The sequence below is a fragment of the Rhizoctonia solani genome, chromosome 3 (assembly GCF_016906535.1).
Source record: "Rhizoctonia solani chromosome 3, complete sequence".
NCBI lineage: Eukaryota > Fungi > Basidiomycota > Agaricomycetes > Cantharellales > Ceratobasidiaceae > Rhizoctonia > Rhizoctonia solani.
In genome coordinates this window covers 276,238-297,250 of record NC_057372.1, presented here as the reverse complement: position 1 = coordinate 297,250, position 21,013 = coordinate 276,238, and the positions used below count along the sequence as shown (strand labels likewise).

The window sequence follows — 21,013 nt, the reverse complement described above, 5'->3', positions numbered from 1 at the left end:
CAGTGTTAATCTAAACGCTTGTTCCGTGGAACTTTCAGATCTTATCAGCTTCCGATGGTGTGGTATATACCATTTCTCCCAGCAACGACCATCGGCATCAGGGACACGAAGTACTATGGCAAAGAATTTATTTAGTGTAAGGACATATTATATGTGACCTGGTATTTGCTACTTATTTATTTTCGTAGGTCCCAATATTTTTCATAGTGAGCTCCTTTCTTGGCTATCTGATAACATCTCATTGCGCCACGCCGGATTTTCCAGTTGCTTCGCGAGTCATTGGAGGCCTCGATTATCGTCTCCGTTCTCCTCTCGCTTGTGGAACAAATTGTAGTATCGCCCGATGCACTTCATTCGGAGTCTACAGATGGCCTTGCCACGGCAGCTGCATTTCCCGGTCGGTCCGACGCTCCTTCTGGCAGCACTGAAGGCTCTGGAACAGCCACACCCGATTCACAAGTCAAAGATGTTCGAAATACTGAGGAGCCGTCGAACGATAACGCTTCGATAGCGATTCAAAATACTACAAGCGAAAACGAGGCAGGCGAAATCAGACGATCCGAACTCCTTCGGCGGTTGCGTTGGCAAATTGTGCTGGGAGCTGGATTAGGCTTGTTGTTGGCTCTGGTGATGTAAGCACAACTTCCGTGCATTAATTTGGCTTCGTCTGATCTTCTACACCGACTATCCAGAGGAGCGGCCTTTGTTGCCGTCTGGTTCATCAAGGTGGTTGACTTATTCTCTGCCGCCGAGGAGATATGGGAGGGTGTCTTCAGTCTGATTGCGTGAGTATGCTACGCATAACATACACTAGATCAAGCATCAATTTAGCTACAGCTCGATTCTTATTCTGGTTATGGGCCTAGCTATGTTACGTATGGATCGTGCCAAGATAAGTGGAGGCGGAAATTGTCACACGCATTTGCCGTGAGTGGCATTCATAGGTGCATTTCGAAATATTTACAAATTGCTTGCAGGCCAAGGGTCAAAATCCTTCTGACGACCAAAGCGGGAGAGCTGGGGTGCGGATGTTATTTATGCTACCGTTTGTTACCGTATTGCGCGAGGGATTGGAGGCGGTGGTATTCATCGGTGGGGTATGTTAGCGATTTTCCATTGATTCGACACGCCCTGAGAGAATGATTTTGTAGGTTTCTTGGCCAACCAGCAAGCTCAATCCCTCTCGCGGCTCTGGCTGGATTGGTCATTGGGCTTGTTGTGGGGTATTTGATTTATGCATCCTCGTCAAGGGCCCGTAAGTCTTCATCAGTCACATTGAAGATCCTGAAGCCAACTAGAATTAGGACTGTCCGCGTTTCTGATTACTTCCACTTCACTTTTATTGCTCATTGGTGCTGGGCTCATGTCAAAGGCTGTCGGGGCATTCGAGCGCCATAGATTTAATGTGATGGTACGTAGCGAGCTCGCGCTGTTAGAGTCTTACATTGACCGGGTTCCCGTTATGTATCAGGTTGGTGGTGATGTGGCTGAAGCAGGAGACGGACCCGGTTCATTCGATGTCGTTGGTAACATTTGGCATCTCGATTGTTGCAACCCCGAAAACAAACTTGATGCTAAAGGATGGGCGGTGTTTAACGCCATCTTAGGATGGAGTAACAATGGAAGTAGTAAGTGATTTGCTGCTACGCGTCACATAATTCTAAAGTTGGTTGGTCACAGTTGGGACCGTCATATCGTACATTGCGTACTGGCTCATCGCTATCCTTGCCCTCGTACGGATGAAGCACAGGGAGGTTCGTATACTTCATGGACAACTTTTACTCGATAAATCACTCACCGGGTCACAGGGTCGCACAACAATTGTGAATAAATTTGTGAATGTTACAGGACTCTCTCGTTTTCGCAATGCCATTCGGAAGAGGAACGTGGAGAGGCGGGCACAGAGTACGGAACTATCTTCTTAGGAGCCTTAGGGGATTGCTTGGCTTGGGCCAGGTACAGTCGCATTGAATGGTGGGCCCCTAATTTAAGGAATGCTCCAAGGCATTACAGTGTTCTCTATTTATTTGATACTGTAGCACGCTTGAATTCTATGTATTCTACCATACTCATCGCTGTCGAATATGGCTAGCCGAAAAGTTGAGGATTACTATGTGATCAAATATCTCGTGGTGACGATCGCAGGAACTGGGAGGGAATAAATTTCCGCATCATTGCTCTCCCATGCGATGGTTCAGGTCGGAATTATCTCCCGACATACAAAGAAAAGGGCACATGATTCATCTATCGAATCTCAAATCTCGAGTCTTGTTTTTGCATATTCTCTTGCAGGTTCACTTTTCGCTATGCTCATAAAAAAAAAGTCAACTCGGTGAGCTGAGCAATATCGCCTGCTTTTTTGGGTAACAATCCACAATTGTAGTATGTCAGACTGACTTCAAACATCAAATGACTATTATCCCTGGGTCTTTCGAGTACTTCACAACACAAAACTGACTTTAATCTGTGGGACTTTGAGGAGGTTTGGTATAATTCAATCTTCCCAGTCTGTTGGTACCATTGCACCAAGCTTTTTACTATAGAGGGCATAAAACTCAAATCTCTTACCGCATATGGACCTGTATCGATACGCATACCAAGAGGATGAAGCATTGACTTTCTTATTGGATTTAATGCCTTGGGTTGTTATTGCATGTAATTTCGTATAATAATTATCGACCAAAGAGATCCAAAGGATTTTCCCTGACATATGTGGGCATGTGAAGATCGGGGGCTTTTGGAGTTTAGTCTATGCAAAAATCCTGAAGAGCGACCCGAGCCGTACGATCTACTAGTACTGGTGCGCACAACCCCATTACACCAATTTGAAATTTGTAAAGGTTTCAGTCTCTTGATTTCTTACCCTTGATTATAGCATTATAGTTATTTGGCCTCGCGGCGTTCTGACCCGCCCTGTTGACTATCATAAACCGAAGTCAAGAGGGCTCCAGTATGCTAGCCTTAAGTCGATCACGCCTGGCTGGCCCCGTGCCACCTAGCCCTACTTCCGCTTCCTCGCCTTTGAGTGATAGCTGTGCATGAGACACTTCTTAATGCCGGCATATATGCACAGCGGGTTAACACGCATTGTTACGGAGTAGCGGTAAATAGTTGACAGCATATGGTATAGATGCATAGTGCTAACACAATGAATAGCCTTGCAGCACACAGATTATCACGTACATGTCAACGATACATGCGTTCAAGCCCAAGATCAATACTATTAGGAGCGAAGCTGAATAACGGGTGGTAGAAGATCAGGGCACTTTGAACGGTTGTAGGAACGTCTATGGACTCGGAGGCTTTAGTGCACGGTGGACCAAACAAATCCTGATTTTCTACACTTAAAAATCGCGCGTTATACGCGGAGTGCTGGCGAAATCCAACCACGATTTCCATGAATCAGCGTCTTAAACTCACCCGTGTGCTGTCGAGGCGCGGGTTCCAAGATGTTAGGTGAGGATATCTGGTACGATCTGATTGTTATGCGGATTTTCCGTACTTCTGGGGTTCACCGTATGCCGCTGTAATACTGTCGTTCTCGACTGTGAAGCCTTGCGCTATGGGACTCGCTATTGTCGGCGAGCATTCTGGAGCGTTTAGTATGACGCTCGGAAGGGCTCGTGGAGTGCTCCCAAGTGCTCGCCGAGCAATCCGGGTTCGTCGGATCCTGACGAAGAGGTTCCCAAAACCGGAGCACTCCAGAGCGCTCCCGGGCTTTTGGGGCCCCCGTAGAGCAAGGCGTAGCCCTAGCCGTGCCATGTGAGCTGGAGCAATTGCCAGGGTGGAGCTGAGGAGTGAGATCCATCTAATAAATAGAGTAAGAGGCGTGAAATGTGGTGGTTATGTGTGTATAAAGACGTAGAATGTAATGGAATATTCTGTAATCGAGCCAAGCGGGTAACTCACCCAATGTATGCGCAGTACGCGCAGCACGCGCAAGCGTACGCGTAGTCATACCTGTAGAGTATAAAAGGGCCTTGTTCAAGCCCCGAATACTCATCTTATCCCACTCTTGTATTTACTCAGTCATTACTTGTATTCTAATCTACTACCTTTATACAGAAATCGAATTCGTATTTCTACAATGTGGGTAGCAACCAGATCTAGCGGGGGGAAGGGGCAGCAGCGCCAAAACGGCCGACAGACTGGGGTATGACAGGTGCACGTGGTTTTTTTGGAGGGTTCTTGAGAGTTGCGGAGTAAGCTTTATAATCTAAATATGCGAACAAACTTACGCAACGAGAGTACTAGTATACTGTCCTAAAAAGCCCTATTGAAATCGACGCAGTATCGGCTTGATGTCGGTATCTCTCCACCTCAACACTGCATCGCGCCTCTCTCGGACTTCTCCTCTCTTACATTGATTTTACCTCCATTTGTATGTTAGCATTCTATGGCTTGGAGATAGATTTGAACGTAGGTCTTGCCATCGAAATGATCTTCAGTACTAGTCGTTATCCCTACCACGGTTTTGCAACTCCACACACTAGGGTGGCTTGTTGAGCCCACTTGGCGCTGCATATACTTACAATCATACAATTGCTGTTTAACATGGTCTAATGGAGTCTTTCATTCACACACGATGTAAAATGTCAGCAGCAGTATTCTTTGCTTTGAAACCCATGGCAACTAGCCAGCCCTTTTTCAGACATTTTTAATGAAGTGTTCTTTTCCCCTGCCCTTCTATGATCATGATACTTAGGGCGAACAAAATACAGTAATGGTGCCTCATGATTGACAGAAAGGGATAAGTCGGTGCGTATGGTATTTTGCCTCTAGGCCACGTAGCATATAAGCAAGAACTAGAACCGGTTTTATAGAGAAACACTACCTGTGAAGAAGGCGTAAATCTGGCCTGGTATAATTGGCGATTTTGGCAGAATAGTCAACTGATGGCTGGAGCACAGCGCAATATAGTCCAGATATGAGATGACACCCGAGGTCGGTATCAACAAGTTAGGGATTATGAAATGAAAATGCAAGCTAGCCAGTAGACTAGTATCTCGTTGAGCAGGAAGAACAACCGTTAAGGGTAATTGAATTGACATTAAATAACCGTAGGGTTAGGTACAATGCAAGGCGAGTTGCAGAGTAGCATAAAAGACCACAACAGTTGTTTCGAGCGGCCAAATGGCGCTTCTGATTCTTCGCCTGCGAAGGGCTATCATTCGTTCAGTAAAAGATTAAAACATTCATTTAAACCGTAATTGAGTTAACCCCTACTTGAGAGTATTTTGATAAGTTTAAACGGGAACCAAACACCCACCAGATTCCCTCACATCCCATTAGTTGTCCCAGATGATCCTCTGAACGGATGACCGTAACTCATGGGTCAAGCCACAAACCGCTGTTACCTTGGCGTGTTCATGTTTCCGTCCTGGGATGACTTGACATCACGCAAATATTCACTCGCAATACAAGATCACATTAGCATACGTAATGACACAAGAAAACAGGAATGCAAGTCCACCTAACAAAAGCCGTTAAATGCCGAAAGCTTAGTGGTCCAAAACACTCACAAGTACTGTACAAGTCTAGATCAGATGTCATCCACATCGACTTCACCCTCGTCTCCGAATTCGAATGTGCACTCTCCATCTTCCTCGCCGAAGGTATCGGTTTCGTTGATCTTCACTGTATCCGGCAATTCACCATACCTACGAATGTTCCGGTTAGAATAAAATTGTAAGCAGGTAGTAGGCGTGCTTACGCTTTAAGGTTTCGAGCCTCATCAGCAGTATATTTGACAATGACATCGGCCTTATCATCCTGGAACTCTCGCAAAGAGAGCAGAATGATATCTCCTTGGTTAATCCACACCTTCTCAATTGTTGAGCCACCTGAGCCAGAAATAGTGGGAAAGATGAGGCTAACCTTTTTGCGCATCTTTCCTCGAATATGCGCCAATCGCTTCTCTCCATCAAAGCATTGAGCCTCAAGGCGACCGTTTCCAAGCATCTTGACTACTTGAGCATACTCTGCCATGCGACCTTAGACTTATAGTTAAACACCACGAGGAAAGATAGGGTCACCTTGACCGTCTTCTCGGAAAACCAATTCTCGCTTGTCAGCATCATTCTCGTTTTTGCCTCTTCGGCGATTTTTGCCACCCTGTGAGAAATATAAAATTATGACTTAGGAGAGATAATACCTGCATACCTTTCCCTTGTTCTGCACGATTCGTACGAGTCAGCATACTTCTCGTGGCTGGACGTAAAATCTTACCTTCGGCATTTCGAGCTTTTTTTCTTCTGAGAGCTAGATAACACCCCACATTGCAGTTCCAAGTACAACTAATAACAGTTAATACCTACATATTAAATTTTCTGTGATAGCGGAGTCCACAAGGGCGTTGAGGATGGGATCAGAAATTATGACAATCATATCATCGGGCACGAGGGTCCAGCTCCGAAGTAGCGACCGGCGCCTAATCTCAGATCTACCAATCTCCACCAACTGGTTGGGAGCCAATTGCAATGTAAGTCGCAACGATGACTCGAAACCAAACTAGTTGCGCTCACACGGGAGTAGATTGTATTGGATACCTCTACAGGAAACGGGAGCACTCTGTAAGTGGATGTATTCACTAGACTGGTTTCTTTTCCCACACAGAGCCTTGACTCAGTTCTACATCGTATGCGTTCCGTTGTCCGTCGTAGCCTAGACCGCATAATGGCAGCTGCGAAGCCTAAACTAGAAGATCTTTCAAAAGAACAACTTATCGCAAGGATATATGAACTAGAACGACAGCTTCCGCCTCAATCCCGTCGGCCACCTCAAACTCTACAAAACCCTTTCCCCTTCTCCAAGCATCCTACCCGGAAAATAGCCCTCAAATTCACGTACGCGGGATGGCTCTACAATGGTCTCGCCGCACAATCACAGCCTACTCCACTTGCCACAGTCGAACAAGTCTTGTTTGATGCGTTGGTTAATACACGACTAGTCGATCCCGATAAGGGAATGGAGGGCTGCGGGTGGAGCAGATGTGGACGTACAGATAGAGGCGTGAGCTCTGCTGGGCAAGTAGTCAGTCTTTGGGTTCGGAGTGCGCTCAGTGCAGGATCGTTCAGAGCCAAGAACGAGTCTCTCTTCGACAAGGAGGATTCTGAAATGGCTGGCGGACTACAGGAGGGCATCCAGCCTACGATGGATGCTGTTGACTCGTCTCCGTTGACCCCCCAACCAATCTCCTCTGACAGAGGATCATCACCGCTCGCACATCCTCTTCCACCAACTTTGCCAGCAGAGGCCTGCTCGAGGAAGCAGGAAATGAATCCAGAACTAGCCTATATTCACATGCTAAATCGGGTTCTTCCCGCAACAATCCGAGTGCTTGCTTGGTCTCCGGTCGCCGATGATTTTGACGCCCGGTTTTCGTGCCAGTGGCGACACTACAAATATTTCTTCTCGAAGGCAGGCCGGGCTTTAGACGGTATAGCCGCAGCTGGGGCGGGACGAGCAGATGAACAGATAAACGTGCCAGGAGGAGCAGGAACGAGACCAGGAAGAGCGAGAGGAGTAGGACTCGACATCTCGGCCATGCAAGACGCCGCCACTCGGTTAATCGGGGAACATGACTTTCGTAATTTCTGCAAACTCGACCCCAGCAAGCAAATTGAAAATTTCAATCGCCGAGTCTTGGAAGCCTGGATTGAGCCGGTCGAGGACGATCAAGATGAGTTGAACAAAGAAGGGCCCGGCATCAAGGGGAAGCAAGTAGAGAGCGATGAAGAACTGTACGTGTTCAACCTCAAAGGTACCGCGTTCTTGTGGCACCAAGTCCGATGCATAATGGCGATTCTTCTCCTTGTTGGACAACGACTTGAGGATCCGTCTATTGTCGACCGTCTGTTGCACACTTCGCTAAATTCCTCCAAGTCCCTTGACTCACCCCCCATCGAGTCGAAGCCAAACTACACCCTCGCCGATTCGTTGCCACTCGTACTTTGGGATTGTGGATACAAACCCGAAGATGTGGCTTGGCAAACGGATCCAATTGCCCAGACTAAACAAGGGGTTGCTCAGGATCGAGAAAAAACACACAATTTCTGGTTCAACATGTATTCCATTTGGACACACGACCGAATCCAAACCACAATGCAGAGGTATTTTTTGCGTGCGTCTGAGCGCTTCTATCCAACCCCTGCGTCATCCGCAAATACCACCTTGGTCCGACTCAATACAGGAGGAGGGGTGTACCGTCATACCACGCGATACACACCAATTCTCGAACTCGACAGAGGTGAACGCGCTGAAGTGGCCAACGCCAAGTGGAGAGAGGGTACGACTGGCCAACGTAGGATGGCCAAGAGGAATACTAAATCCAAGAATACACATGACGATTAGCTTCAACGCCGAGGGATGTGAGGGCCAGGTGCTACCCGGCGCTTGTACCAACGCAATTAGATTCAATACTGATTGACAGAGTGTGAGGTGGTAGGTACGTAACCACTCGTGTATGCTCGCTGCTACAGGAGACTCACTATATCGGTGTCCCGTGGTGCACAGCATAGCGCATGATCAACCCCGATCCGTGAATCAGCCCTTTGGCCCTCATTCCAACGCAAGATCCGCCCGTGGTAATGTCATTTACGATCACTCCACGTACACCGTGGAATGAAAAATACCGATCTTCTTGGAAATAAAAGATACGTTTTACCTCTCTCATTTCTGAATTCTGCTGCGTGAGGAAATGGGGAAAAAGCTGCTCGGCTATTGAAAAAATTCCGACGGCAGACATTTGGATTGCAACGACGGAAGTAGCCATTTTCCCTGAGCTAAACCCACATGGACCAACAACCTAAGCTACTACAACACTGTCCTTGCAGCGAACAAGAAGGCGCGCCACTCGACAGCTGAGACGACTTAGTTGTGCACCCCCCTGGCCCAGGCACCCCCCCACCCCCACACCTTACGTGATCATGAGAGACTAAATGACCAGGACTCTCGGGATCGGTCCGGAAGAGCATCGGCAAGGCCCAAGCCGTGCGAAAATCTATGTCGTTCGAGTCGCGCAATCCACCCATTGAGTTTTGAAATCTTCCGCGTTAGGAATTCACACCCAATCTACAAAATATGTAAAAACTCGCGACCTATGGAGACGGTTTCCCGAATCTATTGCTCTGCCCCCCATCCGCCAGCGATGTCAAATTCTAGTTCCCGTTGGACAAATGCAAGTCCATTGCCTGACGGTCAGCAGAGGAGTATAAATGCCCCACGGGCAGAACCACGACAGACACCAGCCCAGTTTTCTACCGCTCCATTTTCTCCGATTATAGCGATGGCCCTCACACTTGCACCTAGCCATTTTCTTGACTTGCCGCACCATGTGCAGCCCGGTCCGGTGCTCGATGGTGTTCTTCCCGATACGAGCACCGTCGCTGCCCACGATTTCGATGTCGATGTCAATACTGGCTTCATGCCCAATGAAGGTCCACTATTGCGCATCCCCCGCGAGGTCTCGGTCGACATGCAAACATGGGAGGACCTCCTCTCTGAGGGCCTCTCACTTAAGATGAAGCTCGGGGATCAGCTCTCACAGTTTGGGCCAGAGGAGGCGATCAAAAATCAGTCCTGGCGTCTTAAAGTTCGCTCAGTGAGTTACTGTCGATGTCTTTATTTCCAACCGAGCTGACGGATGGGGGCTATGGTAGCTTCCTGTTTTGGATCCTGCACCTTTGATGACCGATACGCTCCTCCTTCGACGTGGTCATCATGTTTTAGTCTTTTTGATGCACATGTACATCCACTCAGCCCCTATACCCAGTGAGCTTACACCACACGTCGTCCCTGCGTGTATTGCTGTCCCTCTATGCCGGATTTCGTCTGAGCTTGGCATTACACCCATTCTCACATACGCTGATAATGTCTTGTGGAATTGGCATCTTCCCGGTGGCCAACCCCATGAACTCCCCACCGAACGTCGGGTTCGTTCCCACGCCCTCTTCTCTGGTACCTTGGATGAGGAGCACTTTTACTTGACTTCGGCCAAGATAGAGCTTCGCGGGGTCTCCGCACTGAGTGTCATGCGCTCGACTCTAGATGAGTTGTTTATCGGTGATGCGACTGCCGTACGGCGTATTTCTTCCTACTTACACCGACTTTCATCTATCATTGACGAGCTCACGCACCTCCTCCTCGACGTCCGGGAGGGATGCGACCCTGCCATTTTTTATCACCAGGTGCGACCTTGGTTCCGGGGCGCGACCAGTGACAAGAGGGGCTGGGTATTCGAGGGCGTCGATGCCGAGCAAGCTGCCAAAGTCCCTGCTCTCTCTGGACCTAGTGCGGGTCAAAGCTCTCTTGTGCATGCGCTTGACATATTTCTCGGTGTTGATCACGAACGAGGCGAAGGACGAGGTGCTGAGCCGACCTTTTTGACCAAAATGGAACGGTACATGCCATACCACCACCGCGCCTTCCTCCAAAACCTCCGTCGACCTCAACGTCACCTGCGTGAATTTGTTATATCAACTCACGCAGCATATACAGTACACGCTCTAAGCGATCGCGCTATGCCGGACTTTGCTACCTCGTCCATGGGTCTGGCGCCTCGCGCTAGTATCTTCCAGACAGCTGCTGTTGGGGAAAGCGGGATCAAAGCTGCAACAGAGCTCCGAAGTGCGTACGATAGCGCTGTTGAAGCACTCAAGCGATTCCGCGATGGACACATCAAGATTGCGACGTTGTACATCGTTAATCAGGCCAGGTCTGCTGCCCAGACATCCACCTCCATCGCCCCCGAGCTCAATACCAAGGGGGAGCTGACAACGGATGGTATCAAAGGCACCGGAGGAACAAGCCTTGTCCCGTTCTTGAAGGAGTGCCGCGACAACACAATTAAAACGATGGTACACCCACCTTCACCTTGCCCGTCACGGCGATAGATGTTTGGTTACTTGTTTTAGATGTAGCTCCCAGACTTTTGTATCGATTACATTTTTGTACTTTGAATCGTAGAGGCCACACACCTATTCATGACCATTGGGATATGCTTCACATAGTGTTGCGTATGAGCCGAGTTGAGCCGAGCCGAGCCAACTTGCTTGTGCTAGAGTAAGCAGGCTCGTGGTTACTCGGTGTGATGATTAAGCGATTTGTGCCCTGGCTCGTGTGATGGGTCCGTTCCGTCGGGTTATACATATATTCAGCCTGGTTTGGTACGGTGCATGCACGATACATAAAATGATAATGAGGTTCAAGTTAGTATGTACATGGAATCAATAACTTCCGGCTATTCTTCATCCTCGCAAGTCACGCTCTCAAACAGATGAGAGACAAGATCGAGACCATTGGGCTCGATCTCAATCCCAGTCTCTGTAACACCGTCCAGACGGTTTCTGCGGCGCCGACGTAACGTGTGCTTCAAAACTTGCAGATATTCGACGTTCAAAGCAGAGAGGCGAGTTCTCTGGGCAGTTACGGTCAACTTGCTCGACGAGAATACTTGTTCAGACGATACAGACAAGGCTTGCGCAAGGAGGACGTTCATCGCAATCTGGTACAGTATCGGGTATGTATACTGATGATTCTGCCAATAAATAATAAACTCGACTCCCCTCTTATTTTTATAAGTTCTTACCACCATTTTAATTCAAAATACATAACATATTGAGCTCAGTGAAACTTGGCAGAAACTCAGCAAAAATGCGACGCAAAGGTACTTCACACCTCATCCCAATTGCCTTCCAGCCTATCATACTATTGCGACGTGCTTAATTCAACGATCCCAACCATTCCCCAAACTCAATCCTCGGAGACAGAGCAAAAAAAATGGCGCATTTATTCCTTTCCTTAGCTATGTCCGCACTCAGACAAACTCGTACAACTACACCCATCGGCAAGTGTTTGCTCATGCCAATACTGTCTATCTATGGTATACATCAGGTAAGCAAAAGACCAAGTCAGACCCTCAATCATCACACGGTTGCCCTGAATCGACCCCACCTGATCCCAGCTTGTGAACCTTATTCCGCAAGGCAAGCCGAGTGCAAATCGCCCACCCTTGGCCTCAGACGCAACACTAGCTTCACATCAGTCAGGCACCTGACAACTGGGCGTTCAGGCACAGCAATTAAGTAGCGTTTATTACACAGCCGTTTCAAGCGTGGTTTCAAGTGTGATTGTTTCCTTACACCAGCTCTTGCACTTAAAGCTTAGGTGGATGAGTATTACGTACGCATTATAGCAGGAAATTGATTGCATAGCTACAAGATTGTCTACTCAACGAGTCAGCTACAGCCAATTAAAATCAGGCGTTCACCCCTATTTGCTTGTTGTCTGGAGCAAAATTAGCCTGCCCTTGATTCAGCCAAGGGTCTGTATATGATATCATTATGGGATGAGTGAAAGCAAGGGTTGGCATCATACCAAATGCAAGTGCAAAAGATTCACAATGCGGTGTCATACAAATGTACTCGTGCTGACATAAAGTATGTGAACACAATAGATTAATTTCCAGCAGCTGCAGATGTGACTTAATCACTTAGTCTCAGTAATAAAGTATGTAGATTGGAGTGCCCTGCATTTCATCCAAGTGTTGGAAAATCCAAAAGCTGAGACAGAGGGAGGTGAAGGTGTGCACATGAAAATGAGCATAAACCTAGCATAGGAAGGCAGCTAGATATGAAGAAAAGAAGTAAATACAATGATAGTGTCATAAACAGAGGAAAATAGAACTAGCCGGAATTGAACCAGCTTGACCACTAAGCCATAGAGCCCTATTATTCCTCTGCTGACAACCCATGATTACACCTGCTACCCCCCAAATTTTTGGGCTTGGGCCAGCATGCAACCACTTGTACTGGTCATGTGACTGTGTCCAGGACAGATAGTTAGAAATGTCCTGATCATTTTTGCACTTTGAAGCAAGTGTAAATGTTTTGTGGTTAGAGAGATATGTTTGATAGAAAATGGTACTGGATGCTGATCATTCCTATGAATTACATATGAAAATACTCAAAACCATCAATATTATATCAAACATATCTCTCTAACCACAAAACATTTACACTTGCATCAAAGTGCAAAAATGATCAGGACATTTCTAACTATCATTGTATTTACTTCTTTTCTTCATATCTAGCTGCCTTCCTATGCTAGATTTATGCTCATTTTCATGTGCACACCTTCACCTCCCTCTGTCTCAGCTTTTGGATTTTCCAACACTTGGATGAAATGCAGGGCACTCCAATCTACATACTTTATTACTGAGACTAAGTGATTAAGTCACATCTGCAGCTGCTGGAAATTAATCTATTGTGTTCACATACTTTATGTCAGCATGAGTACCAACATGCTATTTCTGAAATTACTTCCATGCTTCCAGGCTTCCTTGCAGCCTAATTTGCCTTGCTCTTTGTTTGGCCAACTGTTATGTTCCAAAAGATTTCCTTCAAGTGCATCCTTGACAAGCTTGAGGTGAGGGGGGGATGTAGATGTAGATGAGTGAGAAACAGCTATAAAAGAGTTAGACAAGATTGAACTCAAATATCAGCTCTTACAGCTAGAGACTGTGGACAAAGCACTGGTAAAGGTTCCCCAGACAAATATACCCCAGATGGGACACCATAAGGCTTTTTGTTATTGGGAGGCTCTGAGACAACTGCGTAGGGCTGGCTCAATAAAAGTCCACTACTGAGGGGGTGACTAACCATGGGCCCTACCATCAGGAAAATGGTAAAATCCAATTAGCCAGCAAAATCCAATTGGTGCTAATTGAAGTCAAGCAGAGCAAAATAGATCTAATCAACATACTGGGGTTGCTAATTTATGCTAATCAGCAGCCAGGTGCTAATTGTTGTCCTAGACATCTGTAAGGATGTTGAGGGTGCAGGCGCTTGTGGCCATGTGGAGTACAAGTAATTGTCGTAGACACAGTTGATACCAGGGAATTTATTCCCATTTTCTCGTTTTTAAACAAAGACAAACGGACAACATTTTCAATCACGTGATCTTGGCGCTTATAACATACGCTAAGCGCCGAGCCACGTCCCCTTCCGCGCTTAGTCAGCATACGCAGCCACCTCCACCTGATGACATCACTATGACACGTCAGTGACACGTATGCATGAGTAAGGCCGACTGCGGAACGGGGTTCTTATTTGATACGGTATTGCATATAAATGTATTTGTAATTAGTTAGCTCTGTAATATATAAGGAGGCCAACCAACCATGGTAACACCCAGGTCAATTACCTCTTGTCGCATCCCCATTACTGTACGAGGGCCTTAAGCCCAGTAACCCACTTAGCTACTTAGTCCACACCGCCTTAAGCGGCTTTCTCGCTGTAGTTACATAGCTGGTCATCGCCCTTACGGCCTTGGTCATCGTAGTATAGCTGGTCGTCGCCGTAGGATAGCTTGCCGCCGCCTTACGCGGTTCTCTACTTAGATACATCCGGCCGCAAGCGCCTCCCTCCTCGGCGTCCCTACAGACATCTAGGACACTAGGTAATTGACCTTAAGTCGGTTGCAAACCGTGCCCACCAAGCACTCCCACTCAGATTCAACAAACAAGAAGGCCCCCTGTACTAGCACAAGGGAAATCAGGTGATCGGACTTGCCTTTCGCTGTTAATAATCAAACCAGCGTCAGTCCCACCTAGTACCAAATTGCTACAAGGCAGACAGGTCCTAATCGTCCGCGTACCAACGGTCACCACACCCTTTGTCAGCGGAACTAGTCAGCAGATCCACCCGCTTGCAGAAAACCCGTCCCACATCACGCCCGTACACGGCAGTCGATTGGTTGATAGGGACTGTCCAACGCTAGGCGGTTGACGCAAGTTCTTAGCGCCAGTACAATAAAGCGACCCATAAGTCCTGATATAGGCACCACTCCCCCACATTGCCCATCATTACTTCCCGCACCCCTCTTGCGCTTCCTCCCGCGCCTCCCAGCGCACCGCTTCCCACCAAGGCCGCTCTTATCCCCATGAGATGGCAACCCGCTCCCGGAGCTCCGCTCGTCCCTTGTCCCCTCTCAATCAAGGAGAGTTGGGACCCACTCTTCCGGCAACCGCCGATGAGTCATCAAGCCTCGAACCCGAGGTTTACGGGGAAATCTCCCTTGGACGAGCAATCTCCCTCATCCTCGGACAAGCAATCTCCCTCATCCTGGGATTGCAAAATCAAGTCCTCCGACTCGAGCGGGAACTTGAAGAAACAAAAGAAGCAACAAAGGAAGCCCGAGACTGGATGGGCGCAGTCGATCAAGCCCTCACTCGCATTGAGGCTAGGGGTGGAGTCCCCCACACACCAGAAGACCGGAAACCTCCGGCAGTTGAGGCCACGCCCAGGCCCCTACCAAAAACCGACACTTTTCCAGCGCCTAGTGCGCCCCTCGTTGCCTGGGCCGTCCCCTCCAAAGCTCCCCCCGCCTTCGCGCAACCAACTCCCGTCCGGGCTCCCCCGCAAGTCCATACTCCCCTCCACCTTTGCCTATCCGCCTCCGTTCCCCCCAAGTCCCACAACCAGCGGCCCCTGTAGCCGCTTATCAAACCCCTGTCAAGGTAGACCACCCTGACGCCTATACAGGGAAAATAGGGAACAAAGCCCGCCAATGGCTCACGCGGATGTTGGCATGGGTACGTCTAAATCAAAGGATGTTCCCAACCGATCAGGAGGTCCTATCATTCCTCCTGATGAATATGAAGGACGTGGCAGGAGCCTGGGCCCACCCCCATCTTGACCAACTAGGGTCCCACAGGGCCCTAATCCAATCGGTCGACGACTTCAGGACGGAGTTCTTGGCTGCATTTGGTAACCCGGATGCTACGCGAGCCGCTGAGCGGCAAATCACCCACCTTACTCAGACAGGCACCTGTGCTGAGTACATTACAAAGTTCAGGACCATTGCCATGGACCTGGACTGGAATGACGCCGCCCTCCGTGGGCAATTCGCACGTGGCCTCCACTGGGAGGTCAGCCGCCTCATTGCCACCCAAGAGCGGCGCCCCACCACACTCCTCGAGCTGCAGAATGCAGCCCTGGTCATCGACAACGCCCTCCGTGAGGAGCACGCCAGCCACCCGCCTAAGGGTAATAAGTCTGGTGCCTCCACTACCACCCCCAATAGGGGGGCGAGTACCGGCCAACAGGCCACAAGACCAGGGCGCCTCTCCAGCGACCCCAACTTTGTCTCCAAGGAGGAGCGCAACCGCCGCCGGGCTGAAGGCCTATGCATCAAGTGCGGCAAATCGGGCCACAAGTTTGCGGAATGCCGCACAGGTTGGAAGGCAACGCCTAAGGAGGAAGGCGTCAAGAAAGAAGCCGCCAAGATTGGCGAAGAGTCTGGACCCGAATCGGGAAAAGACTAAGGGTACCTGCTGCCGCGCGCAAGGACCCCAAGGACTCTGGTTGTATAGAAATATGTAATATATCAAGTAGCTCGAATAAAATATCCCCACTCTTCACCATTTCTATTACACCAGAGAAACAAGCGGAAAACCTAGAAGTCCTGATAGATTCAGGCGCCACTTCCTCATTTCTACACCCCCGTACCACGGAACTACTCCGCCTCCCACTCATTGACCTCCCTACACCCCGTACCGTTACTATGCTCGATGGGTCGAGCCCCCAGGCAGGCAAAATCTGGAAAAAGGCAATCCTGACCTTTTCCTTTGATGGCAAGAAAATGACAGAGACCTTCCTTATATGTAACACAGGGTCTCATGCTGCCATCTTGGGATTGAAATGGTTGGATGCCCACAACCCGGAGATTGATTGGATATGCGCACCCTTACCTTTCCTCACGCTACCCCTGAACATGTGGCCATCGCCGAGGAAGAAGAAGCAGACAAAAACCCCCTTGAAGGAGTACCCTCCAAGTACCATCAATACGCCAAGGTATTTGGAGAAGAAGAATTCAACAAGCTTCCTCCACACCGGCATTACGACATTGGAATAGAACTCACGGAAGAAGGCCCCCTTAACTCTCCCCTTTACAGTATGACAGACGCCAAGTCCGCCACACTCAAGGACTGGCTCAGGGATGAGTTGAAAGCTGGGAAGATCCGTCCTAGCAAATCTTCCATTAGTTCACCGGTCATGTTTGTACCTAAGAAGGATGGTTCCCGCCGATTGGTCGTTGACTACCGTTGCCTAAACAACCGCACCAAGAAAAACGTATACCCGCTTCCCCGTCCAGATGACCTCATGGCCCAGCTCCGTGGTGCCAAGGTCTTCACCAAGCTAGACTTACGATGGGGATACAACAATGTGCGGGTAAAAGAAGGTGACAAATGGAAAACCGCATTCCGAACCAAGTACGGTCTCTATGAATCCCTGGTCATGACTTTTGGTTTAACAAACGCCCCAGCCGCCTTTCAACACTTTATGAACAAACTATTCAAAGATTTGTTGGATGTATGCGTCATCATCTACCTTGATGATATCCTGATTTACTCAAAGGATGACGTATCCCACACGAAACACGTTCATGAGGTCCTAAAACGGTTAATGGAAAATCAGCTGTTCTGCAAGGCATCCAAGTGTACATTCCACGTTACCTCTGTGGAATACCTGGGAATCATTGTCTCCAATAAGGGTTTTAGTCTGGATAAGCTCAAAATCCAGGCGGTACAGGAATGGCCGGTACCCACTAAAGTCAAGGAAGTCCAATCGTTCTTAGGGTTTGCCAATTTCCTTTGCCAATTTGTCGCCAACTTCAGCCACATGGCTAGGCCATTACACAACCTAGTCAAGAAAGATACACCTTGGAGATGGGACACAAAGGAACAGGAAGCATTCCAAGGACTAAAGGATGCCATTACCAACGCCCCTGTACTCTGTCACGCCAACCCTGCCAAGCCCTACTTCCTAGAAACGGATGCTTCTGGTGCAGCCTTAGGTTCCATTCTTAGCCAACGACAGGAAGACGGCCGCTTACACCCACTAGGGTTCCTATCGGAGTCTTTCAAGGGTGCCGAACAGAATTATGACACCCACGACAAGGAACTCCTGGCCATTATCCGGTCGTTTGAATATTGGCGCATCTTCTTGGAAGGAACCCTGCACCCCGTAACAGTCTTCACTGATCATCGGAACTTGGAATACTGGAAGGAGTCTAGAACTTTCAATCGCCGCCATGCACGCTGGCACCTCCTCCTGGCTGGATACAACTTCCAAATTGTGTATCGCCCGGGCAAACAGTCCGGCAAACCAGATGCCTTATCCCGGCAATCAGACCATGCCGATGTCCCACCTGCTGCCCAGACCATGCTCCCAGACCCTATCTTTGCCAACGTCGCACTAGTTCTACCAGAAAAGGAGTTACAACAGCGTATAGAGTCGAGCCTGGATCAAGACGAGTCCCTTGAAGAAATCCTACAGTTCCTGCAGAATGAATCCAAAGCGCCCCCATCCATCAAACGAGCATTCAAGGACTACCAGATGGAAGCAGGATTACTCTTCTACCAAGGACGGATTGTGGTCCCTGACGTCGGGACCCTACGTACGGATTTACTCCAAATCTTCCACGACAGCCCATCGGCAGGACATCCAGGCAGGCAACGGACCCTGGAGCTAATCTCGCGCAACTACTATTGGCCAGGCATACGCGCGGACACATACTGGCACGTAGACTCCTGCGAGACCTGCCAAAGGATTAGGAAACCCAAATACGCGTCAATCCCACCACAGCCGTTAGAACTCCCTGTACGCCCATGGCAACACATTTCCTATGATATGATTGTTGATCTGCCAAAGGACGGGGCCTATGACTCCATACTAGTTATTGTTGACAGCTTTACCAAATACGTCATATTGGTAGAATGTTCCAAGAAACTAAAAGCCCCTGAACTAGCGGAATTGTTCTTGCGACACGTCTGGAAAAAGTACGGAATGCCGGAAAAAACAATCTCAGACCGTGGAAGAGTGTTCAATAACAAGTTTCTGAAGGCGTTGTACCAACGACTAGGCATAGACCCGCACTTCCTCCGCTTATCACCCCCAGAGCGATGGGCAGACAGAACGGGTGAACCCCTCCGTAGAACACTTCCTAAGAGCATACTCCGGCACTAATCAAAGGGACTGGGTCAAATGGTTACCAATGGCAGAATTCGCCTACAACAACGCAGTGCATAGTGCCACGGGGAAGTCACCTTTCAAAGCGCTCCACGGATGGGAACCAACCTTAACCCCTTCCAACATTCCTACGGACGTGCCAGAGGCCGATGAACTGGCGGAAGCCATGGAAGCACAATGGAGAGAAATCGAATCCCCCTCCGGCATTCTAAACAACGGATGGTAGCCGGAGAACACGGAAGCCCAACAGAGTTTGAGGTTGGAGAAGAAGTATGGCTTGATGCAAAAAACGTTAAACTCAAAACCTTAAGCCCCAAGCTAACGGAACAACGCTTAGGACCATTCAAAGTCATGGAAAAAATCTCCAACCGCGCTTACAGGCTAGAACTCCCACCAACCATGCGCATCCATAACGTATTTTACGTGGGATTATTGTCTAAGGTCAGAAGGGACAACAAACAGGCCTTCAAGAACCGTCCACCACCAGTTACCGTGGATGGGGAAGAAGAGTACAAGGTTGAAGGAATAACGGATGCAGAGGAACGCAACGGAAAATGGTTCTTCCGGGTCAAATGGAAAGGCTATGGCCCCAAGGAGAACACATGGGAACCTCAAGAGAACCTGAAAAATGCGGGGAAAATTTTGAAAAAATACGAGGAAGACATGAGAAAGAAGGCCCTTGGCGCTGCCAAGGCCCTTAAGGGGGGGGCAGTGTCGTAGACACAGTTGATACCAGGGAATTTATTCCCATTTTCTCGTTTTTAAACGAAGACAAACGGACAACATTTTCAATCACGTGATCTCGGCGCTTATAACATACGCTAAGCGCCAAGCCACGTCCCCTTCCGCGCTTAGTCAGCATACGCAGCCACCTCCACCTGATGACATCACTATGACACGTCAGTGACACGTATGCATGAGTAAGGCCGACTGCGGAACGGGGTTCTTATTTGATACGGTATTGCATATAAATGTATTTGTAATTAGTTAGCTCTGTAATATATAAGGAGGCCAACCGACCATGGTAACACCCAGGTCGATTACCTCTTGTCGCATCCCCATTACTGTACAAGGGCCTTAAGCCCAGTAACCCACTTAGCTACTTAGTCCACACCGCCTTAAGCGGCTTTCTCGCTGTAGTTACATAGCTGGTCATTGCCCTTACGGCCTTGGTCATCGTAGTATAGCTGGTTGTTGCCGTAGGATAGCTTGCCGCCGCCTTACACGGTTCTCTACTTAGATACATCCAGCCGCAAGCGCCTCCCTCCTTGGCGTCCCTACAGACGTCTAGGACAGTAATAACTGCATAAGGTGGTGGTGTCTACCTCACAACGTCTAACTACTATCTACCAATGACCAAGGCCTTATTGTCAGAGCCAACAACTACCAAAGAGGTAACCTAACTAGTTATTGCCTAATATAGGACTTATCAACTAGTAGGATCTAACAATGCTCAAGGCAATTGCCAGATAAGGGGTGGACAAGACCAATAACAGTAAAGTGCACTATGCTATTAAGATAGCAGGGCTAAAACCAAGGCAGGGACTATTACACTCAAGGTGCACCTGATTGTATGCCAAGGGTAGGTAGTGTTGGAGGGATAAGAGGTTGAGTTCTGAGGCTTAAGGCTCTCAGAACCCTCCTTATATATTCAACAAGTAGAGGGAATAGTACATACATGAGCAAACACAATAACAAAGAAAAGGTCACATGACCAAAGATAAGAAAAACATGATCACATGACTGAAGGTCATGTGATAGGATTACATAATATGTGCATCAGCGCTTAAATAGCATAAAGATGCATATATCCATAAATCTTCAAGAAAATAGCGCATATATTCACTATTTCTTCGACTTAGTGGATTCTAAGGTGGTCACGCCTCTAGGGCATAACACTTATGGGCAATGGCAAGCTACATGGGTACAATGGGGGCTGTCCTAGACGTCCTTAAGGGGCGTTGAGGCAGCAGGCGCTTGTG

General features: G+C 48.5%; 5 protein-coding genes across 5 annotated transcripts; 4 read left to right on the top strand and 1 right to left on the bottom strand.

The window, feature by feature from the left end:
• Positions 1-115: 115 nt before the first annotated feature.
• On the top strand, positions 116-1,925 carry RhiXN_02476 (iron transporter FTH1; the record flags this gene model as incomplete). Its single annotated transcript, XM_043322293.1, has 11 exons — positions 116-136; positions 189-206; positions 265-632; positions 693-785; positions 867-927; positions 978-1,097; positions 1,152-1,255; positions 1,291-1,411; positions 1,472-1,628; positions 1,681-1,754; positions 1,809-1,925. 11 exons carry the CDS (start codon positions 116-118, stop codon positions 1,923-1,925), a joined length of 1,254 nt encoding a protein of 417 aa, XP_043177789.1.
• Positions 1,926-5,542: 3,617 nt separating this feature from the next.
• On the bottom strand, positions 5,543-6,237 carry RhiXN_02475 (eukaryotic translation initiation factor 1A,X-chromosomal; the record flags this gene model as incomplete). Its single annotated transcript, XM_043322292.1, has 5 exons — positions 5,543-5,660; positions 5,714-5,981; positions 6,036-6,114; positions 6,163-6,174; positions 6,229-6,237. 5 exons carry the CDS (start codon positions 6,235-6,237, stop codon positions 5,543-5,545), a joined length of 486 nt encoding a protein of 161 aa, XP_043177788.1.
• Positions 6,238-6,361: 124 nt separating this feature from the next.
• On the top strand, positions 6,362-8,352 carry RhiXN_02474 (tRNA pseudouridine synthase; the record flags this gene model as incomplete). Its single annotated transcript, XM_043322291.1, has 3 exons — positions 6,362-6,481; positions 6,535-6,572; positions 6,663-8,352. 3 exons carry the CDS (start codon positions 6,362-6,364, stop codon positions 8,350-8,352), a joined length of 1,848 nt encoding a protein of 615 aa, XP_043177787.1.
• A 796-nt stretch (positions 8,353-9,148) lies between these two features.
• RhiXN_02473 (indoleamine 2,3-dioxygenase) lies at positions 9,149-10,892 on the top strand (the record flags this gene model as incomplete). The annotated part of the gene is made up of 2 exons (XM_043322290.1): positions 9,149-9,601; positions 9,660-10,892. The coding sequence occupies 2 exons, from the start codon at positions 9,149-9,151 to the stop codon at positions 10,890-10,892; spliced, it is 1,686 nt and encodes a 561-aa protein (XP_043177786.1).
• Positions 10,893-14,945: 4,053 nt separating this feature from the next.
• Positions 14,946-16,324, top strand: RhiXN_02472 (Retrotransposon gag protein; the record flags this gene model as incomplete). The annotated part of the gene is made up of 2 exons (XM_043322289.1): positions 14,946-15,287; positions 15,341-16,324. 2 exons carry the CDS (start codon positions 14,946-14,948, stop codon positions 16,322-16,324), a joined length of 1,326 nt encoding a protein of 441 aa, XP_043177785.1.
• Between the last annotated feature and the right edge of the window lie 4,689 nt (positions 16,325-21,013).